The sequence below is a fragment of the Pongo pygmaeus genome, chromosome 1, assembly GCF_028885625.2.
Source record: "Pongo pygmaeus isolate AG05252 chromosome 1, NHGRI_mPonPyg2-v2.0_pri, whole genome shotgun sequence".
NCBI classification, from domain to species: domain Eukaryota; kingdom Metazoa; phylum Chordata; class Mammalia; order Primates; family Hominidae; genus Pongo; species Pongo pygmaeus.
Window position 1 is genome coordinate 205,484,201 of NC_072373.2, and position 17,263 is coordinate 205,501,463.

General features: G+C 48.7%; 2 protein-coding genes across 2 annotated transcripts in view; one reads left to right on the forward strand and one right to left on the reverse strand.

The window, feature by feature from the left end:
- Positions 1–11,534, forward strand: part of RHCE (Rh blood group CcEe antigens) — a 67,540-nt gene extending 56,006 nt beyond the window's left edge. Inside the window, exons 9-10 of the mRNA XM_054499854.2 lie at positions 2,924–2,997; positions 10,923–11,534. Coding sequence (XP_054355829.2) covers positions 2,924–2,997; positions 10,923–10,949 — 101 coding nt within the window. The 3' untranslated portion in view covers positions 10,950–11,534. The remainder of the gene's footprint in view (positions 1–2,923; positions 2,998–10,922) is intronic.
- TMEM50A (transmembrane protein 50A) overlaps positions 11,115–17,263 on the reverse strand; it is a 37,193-nt gene continuing 31,044 nt past the window's right edge. Inside the window, exon 7 of the mRNA XM_054499879.2 lies at positions 11,115–12,810. Within this exon, the coding sequence (XP_054355854.1) occupies positions 12,765–12,810 (46 nt within the window). The 3' untranslated portion in view covers positions 11,115–12,764. The remainder of the gene's footprint in view (positions 12,811–17,263) is intronic.

Here is a 17,263-nt window from a genome sequence, read left to right on the forward strand (position 1 = left end):
GAGGCGGAGTAGAGTTAATTCCATAAGTTAACGTTCAGTTCATGGCAGCTGGCAATCCAACCATGGGAAAGGCTGCCGGATTTAGCAAAAATGCAAGGTGTCTGTTTTTAAATTAGAAATGAATTGGGTATCCTGCATTTTATTTGGCAACCCTGTCCTGGGATTCACACTATTCACTGTTATCACTGGTATGTTCGAAGTGGTGCTGACTTGCCCTCTGTCTTGCAAAGTACCTGGGGGTCTTTTCTTATGCTTCACTGGAGTCAAAAAAGAGAATAGAGGAAAAGACAATCATAGTGTTCCTTTAAGAGTTAAGACCAACAAGTTTTCCTCTTTACATGTTGTTTTTGACATGAGCGAACTGGTGATTAAAAACAACTTGGGTGGCTCATACTTGTAATCCCAGCACTTTGGGAAGCTGAGGTGGGAGAGTAGCTTGAGGCCAGGAGTTTAAGCCAGGGCAACATAGTGAGACCCCATCTCTACAAAAGATACAAAAATAAGCCAGGCGTGGCGGTACACCTGTAGTCCCAGCTGCTCCGGAGGCTGAGATGGGAGGATCAGTTGAGCTTGGGAGGCAGAAGTTGCAGTGAGCTGAGATGGTGCCACTGCACTCCAGCCTGGACAACAGAGCAAGACCCTGTCTCAAAAAAGGAAACAAAACAACTTGGACAATGGAAAGGGGAAAAAGTTCCTCAAGCAGCCAATATTGCACCAAATGGACTCCCAGAAGCCAAGCATTTAACTTGTTAATTGAGCCCTCTATGGGCCTGTCTATACTTATTTAAGAAACAATCCTATCAAGCATAGTTATTGGGTTTCTCAGCCCAGGTAGATTAGAAATAGCAGATTAGAGGTGGGCTAGGTTTCTAGAGGTAAAGTACACCAGCAGAAGTTAGAAGTGAAAGCAAAGAGCCTAACAGAGAAAGAGAATTTTTTTTTTTTTTTTTTTTTTGAGACAGAATTTTGCTCTTGTTGCCCAGGCTGGAGTGCAATGGTGCTATCTTGGCTCACCGCAACCTCCGCCTCCTGGGTTCAAGTGATTCTCCTGCCTCAGTCTCCTGAGTAGCTGGGATTACAGGCATGCACCACCACACCCAGCTAATTTTGTATTTTTAGTAGAAACAGGGTTTCTCCATGTTGGTCATGCTGGTCTCGAACTCCTGACCTCAGGTGATCCGCCCACCTTGGCCTCCCAAAGTGCTGGGATTACAGGCATAAGCCACTGCGCCCGGCCGAGAAATTCTTAAAACTGGACACAAGAACACAAAACGCTTGGGCTGCTGAGAGATTAGACCAACAACCCTCCACGGCTACACACCTTTTCCACGTTATATGGCACATTATAAGTGGGTGTTCCTAGTGATGGTTCTGATTTTTTTTTTTAAAGTCTAAATATGTTTAATGTCATCTCAGAAGACAAAATATATTTTAGACAGATATTCCTCAGTGATGAGTAAGCCTCAGCTATCTGGAAAATTCATGCAGGCGCCAGAGATCATTACTGAGTAATTCAAGCTAACTGCGTCATGCTGGTTGTACCCTGCATGTCAATATCAGCTAAAAGCAGCACCACGAAAGGGAAATACGAATCTCACTAAGCACTCGCCCATTCTTGTTAACGACACTGGAGCTGATCATCCTTAATAATACACAGATAAATCTATCAGGAGCATTTCCTTGCTTCCTGTGAAAGGAAGCACTCATTCCGTGTGTCCTGTGAAATTCAGCCAACTTCGGGAAGCTGGAGGAATACATATGGCCAAGTTAGCTGGGCAGAGAGTAGACAGGGAATGGAGGTTGGGCACCGTGGCTCACACCTGTGATCGCAGCCCTTTAGAAGGCAAAAGTGGGCAGATCACTTGAGCTCAGGCGTTCAAGACCAGCCTGGGCAACATGGCTAAACCCCGTCTCTGCAAAAAATACAAAAAAATGAGCTGGGTATGGTAGCACACACCCGTGGTCCCAGCTGCTTGGGAGGCTGAGGTGGGAGGGCTGCTTGGCCCGGGAGTTTGAGGCTGCAATGAGCTGTGATTGTGCCACTGCACTCCAGCCTGGATAACAGAATGAGACCCTGTCCCAAAAATAAAAAGTAAAATAAAAGACACTTAAAAAGATGGGGAAAAGGAAGGACAGGCACAAAAGCAAGTTATAAGCTACTTTCCTAACTACACAAGTGGAATCTTAAGCTGAGGTTCCTGGGAGTTGACTGGAGCCAGAGAAGACAGACCTATAGGAGCACCCAATTGGAGTCACCCTCCATAGTAGCCTGGATGTCTTACATGGATCAGCTTTCATGGGGCCCTTCTACTCCGTCTGGGGAAGGGCGTCAGATCTGTGGCTTTCATGTACTGCTCAGTACACTGCCATTCCCAGTTCTTTTTTTCAAAAAAAAAAAATGTCTACAGAATCGGCCGGGTGTGGTGGCTCATGCCTGTAATACTAGCACTTTGGAAGGCTGAGGTGGGTGGATCACCTGAGGTCGGGAGTTCGAGACCAGCCTGGCCAACATGGTCAAACCCCATCTCTACTAAAAAAAAAAAAAAAAAAAAAAATTAGCTGGATGTGGTGGCAGGCGCCTATAATCTTAGCTACTTGGGAGGCTGAGGCAGGAGAATCGCTTGAACCTGGGAGGCAGAGGTTGCAGTGAGCCGAGATCACGCCATTGTACTCCAGCCTGGGCGATAGAGTGAGACTCTGTCTCAAAATAAATAAAATAAAATAAAATAAAATAAAATAAAATAGTCTACAGAATTAAGCTGGTCCAGGAATGACAGGGCTTCCATTTATTTGTCTTTCAATTGTGGGAGAAAAAGGATTTCTGTTGAGATACTGTCGTTTTGACACACAATATTTCGATTAATCTTGAGATTAAAAACCCTGTGCTCCAAATGTTTTAACATTAAATTATGCATTTAAACAGGTTTGCTCCTAAATCTCAAGATATGGAAAGCACCTCATGTGGCCAAATATTTTGATGACCAAGCTTTCTGGGAGGTAAGACTTTTCACTTATTAACGTGCTAGATTTTGAGTGCATGAACTTAAAAACATACCTGGGTATATATGTTGACTTGCTGTTTATGAGTAAAACAAAAACAAAAATGGAGTAAGGAGCATTGCAGGAGGAACTGGAGGAGGAACAAACCCATGATATGCATGTGTGTGGGGGAGGGTGGCGGGGAGGTGGTAAAGGTCACCATTTCCCTGATACCTCAAATTCATTCAGAGTCAGGGATGAGACAGCTTTCACTGGCCACACTTCCCCTCCCCGCATCTGCAGTCCTCAGCGTAGCCAAATAATTTGACATGCGGGTGACAGAACCCCGCAATGCAAAAGCTGGAAGAAACCTCAAGCCTTCGAGTCCAACCCCTTTTTTGACAGATGCTAAGAGTGGAGACATGACTTATCAAGATCTTGCAGCTGGCCGGGCGCAGTGGCTCACGCCTGTAATCCCAGCAGTTTGGGAGGCTGAGGTGGGGCGATCACCTGAGGCCAAGAGTTCGAGACCAGCCTGGCCAACATGTCGAAACCGCATCTCTACTAAAAATACACAAGTTATCTGGGCGTGGTGGCATATGCCTATAATCCCAGTTACTCGGGAGGCTGAGGCAGGAGAATCGCTTGAAATCAGGAGGCAGAGGTTGCAGTGAGCTGAGATCGCGCCACTGCACTCCAGCCTGGGTGACAAGAGCTGACACTCTGTCTCAAAAAAAAAAAAAAAAAAAAAAAAAAAAAAATCTTACAGTGCGTGAGTATCCAGGCTGAGTCCTGAACACAGCTCTTGGTAAATGATAACAAGCAGGCACAAAAAAATTTGTAGTACAGGAGTCTGAGGTCACTTAGCAAAGGGACATAGAGCTCAAACAACTCAGCAGCTGCTGAGGGTCCCGTGTTACATTGTAGCGTTTGTTGTTGTGACCGGGCTAGAAAGAAGGTAAAGAAGGTTGGGGCTCACTCCCTGCCTCCCCTCCCAGTCTCCTCCCTTTGACCTACACTCATAGTTCACGCAGCACTCTGATGTGTCCCCTTAGGCCATCCTCTGGTCAATGCTGTGGTTAGGCTGGACCAGCAGGGACCGGTATTGTCACAGCAAGTCCAGGCCAACAGTGGTCAGGCTGCTGCCCGGTGTTGTACCTTTGTGAGTGGCAGAGCCAAGACCAGAACCCAGGCCTTCTGAGTTCCAGGCCAATGCTTGCCCCACCCAGCACCCAAGATGCTGCTCACTAAGGAGACAGAGAAGCAGCCTTATTATGGGCTTGGACACCTGTGCATGAGGGGTCAAACAGAGAGAACCTGGGGAGAGACCCTGCCCCTTCTTTTCCTTCTCCTTCCTCTCCTTTCTCTTCAAATAGCTTTTTGAGGTATAACTGGCATACAGTCAATTGTACATATTTAGGCTGGGTATGGTGGCTCATGCCTGTAATCCCAGCACTTTGGGAGGCCAAGGCGGGTGGATCACTTGAGGTCAGGAGTTTGAGACCAGCCTGGGCAACACGGTGAAACCCCGTCTCCACTAAAAATACAAAAATTAGCCAGGCGTGGTGGCAGGTGCCTGTGATCCCGGCTCCTCGGGAGGCTGAGGCAGGAGAATCACTTGAACCTGGGAAGCGAAGTTTGCAGTGAGCTGAGATCATGCCACTGCACTCCAGCCTGGGTGACAGAGCGAGACTTTGTCTCAAAAACAAAACAAAACAATTGTACATATTTAAAGTGTTGTAACCAAGTGAGTTATAGAGAAACACCACGCTTTGAGACTAATTCAGGAGTCCTTTATTAGCCGATGACCGAGAGACGGCTAGTGCTCAAAATTCTCGTGGCCCCAAAGAAGGGGCTAGATTTTCTTTAATACTTTGGTTAAGAAAGGGGAGGGGGAATTGAGCTGAAGCAATCTTACAGAAGTAAAACAGGCAAAAAAGTTAAAAAGACAAATGGTTACAGGAAAACAAACAGTTCCAGGTGCAGGAGCTTTAAATCCTTCACAAGGTGATAGGTGCGGGGGCTTTGCGTGCTATCTGCCGGACACAAACGCGGGGGCTTTAGAGTACTATCACCTGGGCAAATTCCTGGGCACTGCGGACATAGCTTGCCACAGTACCTTATCAGCTAATTGCACTCTTTGATATGCTGGGAATCAGCTTGCACAAGTTAAGTCCTTGAGGAAGGGGGTGGGTAAGGAGCCCTTAACGTCTTGCAAATGAAGGAGCCAAATGGAATCCCTCCAGCTTTCTTAGCTAAGAGAGAGTCAGTCAAGTTAATACAAGTTAGGGTATCACAAAAGTATATAATTTGATACATTTTAACGTATTTATACACTGAAGAGACCATCACCACCATCAAGACAAGGAGCATACCCATCACTTCCACACACTTCCTCCTGCTCCTTTGAAATTCCTCCCTCCCTACCCACCTGGTCCCACCCAAAGGCAACCACTGAACTACTTTCTGTCACTAAGGTTTGCATTTTCTGTAATTTTTTTGTCTGAGACAGGGTCTCACTCTGTCACCCAGACTGTAATGCAGTGGCACCATCATGGCTCACTGTAGCCTCAACCTCCCCAGGCTCAGGTGATCCTCCCCCCTCAGCCTCCTGAGTAGCTAGGACCACAGGTGTATGCCACCATGCCAGGCTAATTTTTGTATTTCTTTGTAGAGATGGGGTTTCATCGTGTTACCTAGGCTGGTCTCGAACTCCTGGGTTCAAGCAATCCTCCTGCCTTGGCCTCTCAAAATGCTGGGATTATAGGCGTGAGCCACTGTGCCCAGCCCTCTGTAATGTTACACAAAGGGAATCATGCAGCATGTACTCCCCTTGGTCTGGCTTCTTTTGCTCAGCATGATTATTCTGAGAATCATCCGTGTTGTTGCGTGTAACTGACTTCATCAGCTTCTCTCTGCAGCCGTCAGCTCCTGGCTTCTCCCAACAGCCAATCTCTCTTTGTCCTCTGCAAGTGTTCGTGCCTATTTAGCAGAATCAGGGTACTCTATCGAAAGGACTCGGAAAATTGGTTTAATCTATTCATTCATTCCTCAAGTATTTATTGAATAACTATTCTATACCAAGTACTATGCTAATCAACCAAGGATACCACAAACAGGACAAATCTCCAGCTCAGTCACTTGAGTTGCAATAAATATTTGCTGGATAGGTCAGGTGCAGTGGCTCACACGTGTAATCCCAGCACTTTGGGGATTACTGAGACGGGAGGATCTCTTGAGCCCAGGAGGCCAAGGCTGCAGAGAACCATGATCGTGCCACTGCACTCCAGCCTGGGTGACAGAATGAGACCCTGTCTCTGAAAAAAAATATTTGCTGGATAAATTAAGGAAATCTGAGGAACCCCATCTAACACTAGCCATTGCAGCAACAGGTAAACTAGAATGAGTGTGAATTTGGAATGAGGAAACCCGATGTTAGCCATCATTCTGTAATGTCACGTATTATGTAATGTATTATGTATTATGTAGGCAAGTTCCTCGAGCTCTCTCACTGGTAAAATGATAGTAGTAATCTTTGTTCTACTTCACTGGGTTATTTTAAAGATCAAGTGAGGTAATAATGTCTGCAACAACATTCTGTAAAATGCAAACCACCACGTGAATGTGAAAGTTTATGACTAGGCATTTAGCCAACCACAAGGGAATGTGTGAGCCTAAGAGCTATCATACTGCAAGCCTACAGTTTCTGATTTTGCGCTAGGTGCTTTTCCACATTACCTGATTTTATCCTCACAACAATCCTGCATAAAAGTAAGTATCTCGCCTAGGTGCGGTGGCTCATGCCTATAATCCCAGCAGTTTGGGAGCCTGAGGTGGGCAAATTACTTGAGGTCAGGAGTTTGAAACCAGCCTGGTCAACGTGGTGAAACCCTGTCTCTACTAAAAATACAAAAAAAAAAAAAAATTAGACAGGCGTGGTGGTGGATGCCTGTAATCCCAGCTACTTGGGAAGCTGAGGCAGGAGAATTGCTTGAGCCCGGGAGGTGGAGATTGCAGTGAGACGAGATTGCGCCACTGCACTCCAGCCTGGGTGACAGAGCAAGGCTATGTCTCAAAAAAGAAAAAAAAAAGTAAGTATCTCAGTCTTGAAGATGATGAAATGGAGGCCTAGAGAGATTAAGTAACTTGCCCAAAATGACAGAACTAATGCATAGAAAGGAAGAAATTTGATGTCTTTTGGCTCCAAAGACACCCCACATATGTGTTGGGTACAGTTACTAGAGAAAAGTTATTCCACCCCCACCCCACCCCCAGAAATCTTCTGACTTGTTTTCTCGCAGTTGAGTAGGACCATTTATTCGGCAGTGTACCATTCTCAGCTTGCAGTTGAAAGCCAAATATCCATTAAAGAGGCAAGGATGCAAACTTGCAAAGCTGATAAATCCAGGGGTGATTTTTTTTTTTTTTTTTTGCAAACCATCCAACAAGACATTTTAAATACTCTTATTGAATTTCATAGAACTGACTGCCAGGATTGGAAAGACATTAAAGCCAGCTCAGCCACTGCCTCACTGGTTGGCCAGATCACGCCTGGCACTTCTGGGAGGGAGCACTCACCACTCCCCAAGGGCACCCATCTCATCCTCCGATGGTTTATTAAAATGCACTCATCATTTGCTAATTCATTCCACTACGTGTATTACCTAATTTGTGACATGATGTGAAGTACCAGAGAGAGAATTCTAAATAAAATATAGTTATGGGTCTCAAGGAGCCAGATATGCTAATCTCCTATCCTCCTGCAGTTTACAGTGGTCCTCACCAGATACTTATTTACAAAAATTGTTTGTTTATTATTTTGTTTTTTTATTTTTTTGAGACAGAGTCTTGCTCTATAGCTCAGGCTAGAGTGTAATGGTGTGATCTCGGCTCACTGCAACCTCTGCCTCCCGGGTTCAAGCGATTCTCCTGCCTCAGCCTTCCAAGTAGCTGGGACTACAGGCACCTGCCACCACGGCTAATTTTTGGAGTTTTAGTAGAGATAGGGTTTTACCACGTTGGCCAGGCTGGTCTCGAACTCCTGACCTCAGGTGATCTGCCCATCTCAGTCTCCCAAAATGCTGGGATTACAGGCGTGAGCCACCATGCCTGGCCAAAACTTCAGTTTATAACACAATCTTTCATGTGTCTTCTGCTTTCATTAAAAGAATAAACAGTTCCCTTCTTTATTTCAGTTTAATAAACCATGGATTTTACTTCATGCTTTGCAAAACACAAGGGCTCACTGACATGCACTTCTTAAAACTAATTCTGGCTGGTGGCCTGTAATTCCAGCACTTAGGGAGGCTGAGGCCGACAGATCACTTCAAGTCAGGAGTTCAAGACCAGCCTGGCCAATATGGTGAAACCACATCTCTACCAAAAATATAAAAAATTAGCCAGGTGTGGTGGTGCGTGACTATAATCCCAGCTACTCAGGGGGCTGAAGCAGAAAAATCACTTGAACCCAGGAGGTGGCGGTTACAGTGAGCTGAGATCGCGCCACTGCACTCCAGCCTGGGCGACAGAGTGAGACTCTGTCTCAAAAAATAAATAAATAAAAATAAATAAATACAAATAATGTAAAATACAAAACAAGCAATCCTGGCAGTAGCTGCTGGAATGAGAGGAGGGAGAGGTCATAGGGAGGTGGGGGAGAACGGAGCATGGAGTTGTGTTGGATTTGGCTAAGCAGCAGGAAGTGCAAGGCATTCCAAGCAAGCGGAGGGGGCGGGTGGGGAGCATCTGCAAGAACAGAAGCAGCGTGAGCAACCTGGCTCGGCAGTGTGTGAAAAGGCTGAAAGGTGGCTAGAGCCACTTCAATTTCATCCTTGAGGCAAACGGGAAACTCCCAAAGGTTTGAGTGGGGAAGCAATGCCTACAATGAAAGTTTGAGAGTGAAGCAGAGTGATCGAATTAAGCATGTAGGCCGAATTCTGAAATAACTGCAATGTGCTGAAGATCATCCATTGGCTTCTGAATGAGTATCTGCAGTTTATTTTTAAAAATGATTTTATTGCCAAGAAATATAAACACTACTGTTTTGGTACAAAAACATAACAAAATGTGTTGAGTCCCTCTTGCTGTTTTACACAAAGTTTTAAAAACCTACTCTTGTCACAGTAGTATCACCCCTACTTCTGATTTCAAATAAATGTTCTAGAGACACAGTAAGGGCCCAACAAATGCTTGTTCAACAACACAAGGAGAGCCAGCTTTTAAAGTAAAGTAGGAAAACAGGCCGGGTGCAGTGGCTCACACCTGTAATCCCAACACTTTGGGAGGCTGAGGTGGGCAGATCACTTGAGGTCAGGAGTTCAAGAACAGCTTGGCCAACATGGTGAAACCCTGTCTCTACTAAAAATACAAACATTAGCCAGGCGTGGTGGCGCACACCAGTAGTCCCAGCTATTCAGGAGGCTGAGGCAGGAAAATGGCTTGAACTGGGGAGGCAGTGGTTGCAGTGAGCTGAGATCGTGCCACTGCACTCCAGCCTGGGGGACAAAGGGAGACTCCATCTCAAAATAAAACAAAATCATACAAAAACATTAGCTGGGTGTGGTGGTGCACACCTGTAATCTCAGCTACTTGGGAAGCTGAGGCAGAATTACTTGAACCCCCAGGGGAAGGCTGCAGTGAGCTGAGATCATGCCACTGCACTCCAACCTGGGCGACAGAGTGAGGAGACTCTGTCTCAAAAAATATATATATTAAAAAAAAGTAAAGTAGGAAAACACATCAGCAGCCTGCCAACAGACTCCCCCAGCCTCGGGGAGGGCCAGTATTCTGGGAGGCAGATCTGAATTCTACTCCTAGTTCACCCACTGGCAGGCTGGTGACCTTGGGTAGGTCACTTCTCTGGGGCTGTTTCTTCCTCTATAAAATGAGATCAAATCCCATGTTCTAAGAGTTTGTGCTCTGGAGTCAGACAGATCTGGGTTCTACCACTGCCAGCTCTGTGATCTTGTAGCTTCAGTCTCGTCATCTCTGACATGGAGATAACAGTTACTGTCTCACTGTGTTGTTAGGGTTTAAAGGAGATAATGTATGTGAAATGTTAGCAAACAAGTGTTAGCTACCCTGATTTCCGGTTTCAGAGTTCTGTGGTCCCAGTTTATGCCACATGCAGTGATGCTGTGTGGTAGGCTGTGGTGTGGCACCACTTCAGAACTCAGCACACGCACAGCTTGCAGAAGAGAAGGCCAAAGGAGACCTAAGAAGGCTCTTCAAACACTTGAAAGACTGGCAAGTAGGCCGGGCGCGGTGGCTTACGCCTGTAATCCCAGCAGTTTGGGAGGCCGAGGCGGGTGGATCACCTGTTTAGGAGTTTTGATACCAGCCTGACCAACATGGTGAAACCCCGTCTCTACTAAAAAACACAAAAATTAGCCAGGCATGGTGGCGGGTGCCTGTAATCCCAGCTACTGGGGTGGTTGAGGCAGGAGAATTGCTTGAAGCCGCGAGGCAGAGGCTGCAGTGAGCTGAGATCGCATCACTGCACTCCAGCCTGAGACAAGAGCGAAACTCCATCTCAAAAACAAAACAAAACAAAACAAAACAAAAAAACCCACAAAAACTGGCATGTAGAAGAAAAATATTTTTTCTCTACGCTTCTCCAAAGAATTTAACTAGGCTCAGGGGAGGTGCAGTATAAATTTCTAATATCTCAACTGTCTGCCAAATGGAATGAGCTACTTCATATTGCAGTAGTGAGTCCTCTGTCTTTGGAGGCATTCAAATAAAAGCCAGATGGCCATTTATCAACAATCCATGTAAAACGTTAGATGAAATAAAACCTATATATCTAAGATCTCTTCCAATTCAGATTTTATTAAAGAATTTCTAAGGTCTTTGTAATGAGACATTTAGGCTGTTTCAAGAGATCAAGCCAAAATCAGTATGTGGGTTCATCTGCAATAAAAATGTTTGTTTTGCTTTTACAGTTTCCTCATTTGGCTGTTGGATTTTAAGCAAAAGCATCCAAGAAAAACAAGGCCTGTTCAAAAACAAGACAACTTCCTTTCACTGTTGCCTGCATTTGTACGTGAGAAACGCTCATGACAGCAAAGTCGCCTTATGTATAATGAAACAAGGTCAGAGACAGATTTGATATTAAAAAAAAAAAGACTAAAAACTTAGTTTAAGAGTCAATTTAATAAGTTTAAAATAAATGTTTAGTTTCATAAGGATGATGCTATCAATATTTTCTTGGTTACAGACACATTATTAAAATTTTGGGTTAATTTTATTGACAATTCTTAAGATTCTTTCTCATGCTTAATAAAGCATGCTACCCAGTTAACTCTTGTCTACATCAGCAAAGCAGATAATACAAAACAGGAAAATTACAAATCACTGATACTTAGTCCTTGTGGGAATCATGCTTTTATCCCAGCAGTTTTACAAGGTGGCTGGCATTCCCTGAGCATATTCGGAATTGCACTGTGGGGAAAGAGGTTGTGCTCAGTTGTAGGGTGGGGGGATGCACTGCCTGAGGATTAAAAAACTAGTTCTATGACTGTGAGGAAGTCGTTTAAATTTCCATGATCTGTTCCCTCCTATGTGAAAAGAGAAGGTGGACTTCAACCTCTAAGATCTCCAGTTTTCACATTTTATGGACCTTTGTAGAAAAAACATCAGGAGTTCATGTGGGATGACAGCAAGTCATTTCTTTGAGGAGAGTCTTGATCACCAGGCAATATTCACAGCATAGAGACTGTCAGATGACGATGGCTAGCATGGAAATGAGACCCACACATTTAAATCACCCAGCAAATATTCCGAAGGCTAATTGTAGCACATTTTATGAAAGACATTTCAAACTGTGGTCCTGAAGAGTGTATCCCATCTTGCAGAGGTGGGGAGCCTGTGGGGACAAGAGTTCTGAAGAGGAAGAGACAACGAGAGTTCCCAGTAGCTAATGTTTGTCATTCTAGTTGACCGTGCTGGTCTATTAGGCTAGTGGTTCAGTACACAGATGAAATGAAACATGGAACCCAGTTTATTATCAGAACAACTACAAAGAAATTGTCCCCTGTCTAAGACTGGAGTGTCAAGTCTCTGCCCTTTTTTCCTCTTTCCTTCAATGGTGGATGTGGAGTGACTGTGCATCCCACCAGAACCATGTGTCATGGCTGAGTCACATCCTCCTGCCCTTGGAATGAGAGGCACAGCAGAAGAGCTTCCCACGGAAGGGACACGGGGAGCCTGGTGCCTGGACCATGGTGCTTCTCTCTTCCAACACGTCCACTCACCCCTTGGGAGACTCTCAAAAGCCATTTACATTACATGTTCACAGAATTTTTGGTAAAAGTAAATACCAATTACAGTGAGGAAGAATTTTGACCATGAAATATTTTAAAAACTAAAAAATGTTTATATTTAACATTTGACACAGAAGAGACCACATTTGAATAAACACATTAAATCTTCAGAGCACTTTCATTGTGGTTTTGGACCTCAGATATGACAAACACTTACATTGACAAATCCATAATTTCTTTTGTAATTTCTTTTTATTTTTACAAATTGTACCATGATAAAATTTGACAAAAATTATTCATGTGAAAGTTTCCTTTAACATTTTATAAGTTAATCAAGTGCATACCACAATAGATTTTTGGTTGTTGTTTAGGTGTTCTCGTGATTTTAGTATTACATAACTTTAAGCTGAGACTACACTCAGAAATAAGTTTAGAAAATGGCATTACAAAAGGTTGGGAGTGAGCAGTAAAAAAACAAACAAACCCATGCAGGGCTGTTGTGCTGTGGGAAATCAGATGTGTTCACTGCCATAAGTCTTCAGTGCGGCCAAACTTAAAAACCAGCCCTCTGTGAATAAAACAAGAAATATCACATGACTCCCTGAATTTGAGAAAAGAGTATGTGAGATTTCAAGAATGGTGTGAAACAAGCAACAAAGAATAATTGATGAGTTGTAGAAGAAATTTTGGTACGAAAGGTATCAAAACAGAAACTGATCATCCTAAGGTAGTGAATTCTTCCATTATGTTCAACTGTGCTATTAACCACCATATTCCCAACAACCTTAACTTTCGAGTACTGAAGACACATGTGACTTTTAAAAAGTTACCACTGTTGGGCAACCCGTTCGGGTCCCCTTCCACACTGTGGAAGCTTTGTTCTTTCACTCTTCACAATAAATCTTGCTGCTGCTCACTCTTTGGGTCCGCACTACCTTTATGAGCTGTAACACTCACTGAGAGGGTCTGTGGCTTCATTCCTGAAGTCAGCAAGACCACAAACCCACTGGGAGGAACAAACAACTCTGGACGTGCCACCTTTAAGAGCTGTAGTCTCCCTCTCCCTCTCCCTCTCCCTCTCCCTCTCCCTCTCCCTCTCCCTCCCCTTTCTTCGGTCTCCCTCTCCTTCTTTTTTCGGTCTCCCACTGTTATCGAAGCTGGACTGTACTGCCATGATCTCGGCTCGCTGCAACCTCCCTGCCTCGGGCTCCTGTGACTCTCCTGCCTCGGCCTGCCGAGTGCCTGGGATTGCAGGCACGCGCCGCCACGCCTGAATGGTTTTTGTATTTTTGGTGGAGACGGGGTTTCACCGTGTTGACCGGGCTGGTCTCCAGCTCCTGGCCTCGAGTGATCTGCCTGCCTCGGCCTCCCGAGGTGCTGGGATTGCAGACGGAGTCTCGCTAACTCAATGCTCAATGGTGCTCAGGCTGGAGTGCAGTGGTGTGATCTCGGCTCGCTGCAACCTCCACCTACCAGCCTCCTGCCTTGGCCTCTTAAAGTGCTAAGATTACAGCCTCTGCCCCGCCGCCACCCCGTCTAGGAAGTGAGGAGCATCTCTGCCTGGCCGCCCATCGTCTGGGATGTGAGGAGCCCCTCTGCCCGGCCGCCCTATCTGGGAAGTGAGGAGCGCCTCTGCCCGGCCGCCCATCGTCTGGGATGTGAGGAGCGCCTCTGCCCGGCTGCCACCCCGTCTGGGAGGAAGTGAGGAGCGCCTCTGCCCGGCTGCCCCGTCTGGGAGATGAGGAGCACCTCTGCCCGGCCGCCCCGTCTGGGAGGTGAGGAGCGCCTCTGCCTGGCCGCCACCCCGTCTGGGAGGAAGTGAGGAGCGCCTCTGCCCGGTTGCCCCATCTGGGAAGTGAGGAGCGCCTCTGCCTGGCCGCCACCCCGTCTGGGAAGGGAGGAGCGCCTCTGCCCGGCTGCCACCCCATATGGGAAGTGAGGAGCGCCTCTGCCCAGCCGCCCCTTCTGGGAGGTGAGGAGCGCCTCTGCCCAGCCGCCCCGTCTGGGAGGTGAGGAGTGCCTCTGCCCGGCCGCCCCGTCTGGGAGGTGAGGAGCGCCTCTGCCTGGCCGCCATCCCGTCTGGGAGGAAGTGAGGAGCACCTCTGCCCAGCTGCCCCATCTGGGAAGTGAGGAGCGCCTCTACCCGGCTGCCACCCCGTATGGGAAGTGAGGAGCGCCTCTGCCAGGCCGCCCACTCTGGGAAGTGAGGAGCGCCTCTGCCTGGCCGCCCACTCTGGGAGGTGAGGAGCGCCTCTGCCTGGCCACTCCGGCTGGGAAGGGAGGAGCGCCTCTGCCCGGCCACCCCGTCTGGGAGGTGAGGAGCGCCTCTGCCCGGCCGCCACCCCGTCTGGGAGGAAGTGAGGAGCACCTCTGCCCGGCCGCCCCGTCTGGGAAGTGAGGAGCGCCTCTGCCCGGCCACCACCCCGTCTGGGAGGAAGTGAGGAGCGCCTCTGCCCGGCTGCCCCATCTGGGAAGTGAGGAGCGCCTCTGCCCGGCTGCCACCCCGTATGGGAAGTGAGGAGCGCCTCTGCCCGGCCGCCCCGTCTGGGAGGTGAGGAGTGCCTCTGCCTGGCCACCCCGTCTGGGAAGTGAGGAGCGCCTCTGCCCGGCCACCCCGTCTGGGAAGTGAGGAGCGCCTCTGCCTGGCCACCACCCCGTCTGGGAGGAAGTGAGGAGCGCCTCTGCCCGGCCGCCACCCCGTATGGGAAGTGAGGAGCGCCTCTGCCCGGCCGCCCCGTCTGGGAAGTGAGGAGCGCCTCTGCCCGGCTGCCACCCCGTCTGGGAGGAAGTGAGGAGCACCTATGCCCGGCTGCCCCATCTGGGAGATGAGGAGCACCTCTGCCCGGCCGCCCCGTCTGGGAGGTGAGGAGTGCCTCTGCCTGGCCGCCACCCCGTCTGGGAGGAAGTGAGGAGCGCCTCTGCCCGGCTGCCCCATCTGGGAAGTGAGGAGCGCCTCTGCCCGGCCGCCACCCCATATGGGAAGTGAGGAGCGCCTCTGCCTGACCACTCCGTCTGGGAGGTGAGGAGCGCCTCTGCCCGGCCGTCACCCCGTCTGGGAGGAAGTGAGGAGCACCTCTGCCCGGCTGCCCCGTCTGGGAGATGAGGAGCACCTCTGCCCGGCCGCCCCGTCTGGGAGATGAGGAGCACCTCTGCCCGGCCGCCCCGTCTGGGAGGTGAGGAGCGCCTCTGCCTGGCCGCCACCCCGTCTGGGAGGAAGTGAGGAGCGCCTCTGCCCGGCTGCCCCATCTGGGAAGTGAGGAGCGCCTCTGCCTGGCCGCCACCCCGTCTGGGAGGAAGTGAGGAGCGCCTCTGCCTGGCTGCCCCATCTGGGAAGGGAGGAGTGCCTCTGCCCAGCCGCCACACCGTCTGGGAAGTGAGGAGCGCCTCTGCCTGGCCACCCCGTCTAGGAGGTGAGGAGCGCCTCTGCCCGGCCACCCAGTCTGGGAAGTGAGGAGCGCCTCTGCCCGGCCGCCCAGTCTGGGAAGTGAGGAGCGCCCCTGCCCGGCCGCCCTGTCTGGGAGGTGAGGAGCGCCTCTGCCTGGCCGCCACCCCGTCTGGGAAGAAGTGAGGAGCGTCTCTGCCCGGCCACCCCGTCTGGGAAGTGAGGAGCGCCTCTGCCCGGCCGCCCGGTCTGGGAAGTGAGGAGCGCCTCTGCCCGGCCGCCCCCTCTGGGAAGTGAGGAGCGCCTCTGCTCGGCCGCCCAGTCTGGGAAGTGAGGAGCGCCTCTGCCCGGCCGCCCCGTCTGGGAGGTGAGGAGCGCCTCTGCCCGGCTGCCACCCGGTATGGGAGGAAGTGAGGAGCGCCTCTGCCTGGGCAGCCCCGTCTGGGAAGTGAGGAGCGCCTCTGCCCGGGCGGCCCCGTCTGGGAAGCGAGGAGCGCCTCTGCCCGGCCGCCCTGTCTGGGAGGTGAGGAGCGCCTCTGCCCGGCTGCCCTGTCCGGGAGGTGTACCCAACAGCTCCGAAGAGACAGCGACCATCGGGAGCGGGCCATGAGGACGATGGCGGTTTTGTTGAAGAGAAGGGGGGGAAGTGTGGGGAAAGGAAGGAGAGATCAGATTGTTGCTGTGTCTGTGTAGAAAGAGGTGGGCATAGGAGACTCCATTTTGTTCTGACTAGGAGAAATTCTTCTGCCTTGGGATGCTGTTGATCTATGGCCTTTCCCCCAGCCCCCTGCTCTCTGAAACATATGCTGTGTCAACTCAGGGTTAAATGGATTAAGGGCGGTGCAAGATGTGCTTTGTTAAACAGATGCTTGAAGGCAGCATGCTCTTTAAGAGTCATCACCACTCCCTAATCTCAAGTACCCAGGGGCAGAAACACTGCAGAAGGCCGCAGGGTCCTCTGCCTAGGAAAACCAGAGACCTTTGTTCATGTGTTTATCTCCTGACCTTCTCTCCACTATTATCCTATGACCCTCCCATATCCCCCTCTCCGAGAAACACCCAAGAATGATCAATAAATACTTCATAAATTAAAAAAAAAAAAAAAAAAAAAAAAAAAAGAGCTGTAACACTCGCTGCGAAGGTCTGCGGCTTCACTTCTGAAGTCAGCGAGACCACGAACCCACTGGAAGGAAGAAACTCTGGACACATCTGAACATCTGAACAAACTCCGGACACACCACCTTTAAGAACTATAACACTCACCGCGAGGGTCTGCAGCTTCATTCTTGAAGTCAGCGAGACCAAGAACCCACCAGAAGGAACCAATTTCGGACACAATATTACCTCAGAAACTCTGCTTATGCCTCTTCTCAGTCAATCCCACACCCCCCGCCCCCAGGGCACACACACATATCAAGGCAATTGTTATGGATTTCTGTCACTATAAATTAGATTTGTCTTTCCTAAAGTTTCAATTAAATGGAATAATATACTATATAAAAAAAAAAAAAAAAAAAAAAAAAGTTACCACTGTTTACTATGTAACCATCATATGTCTGAATTTTTTTTTTTTTTTTTTGAGACAGAGTCTTGCTCTGTCGCCCAGGCTGGAGTGCAGTGGCGCGATCTCGGCTCACTG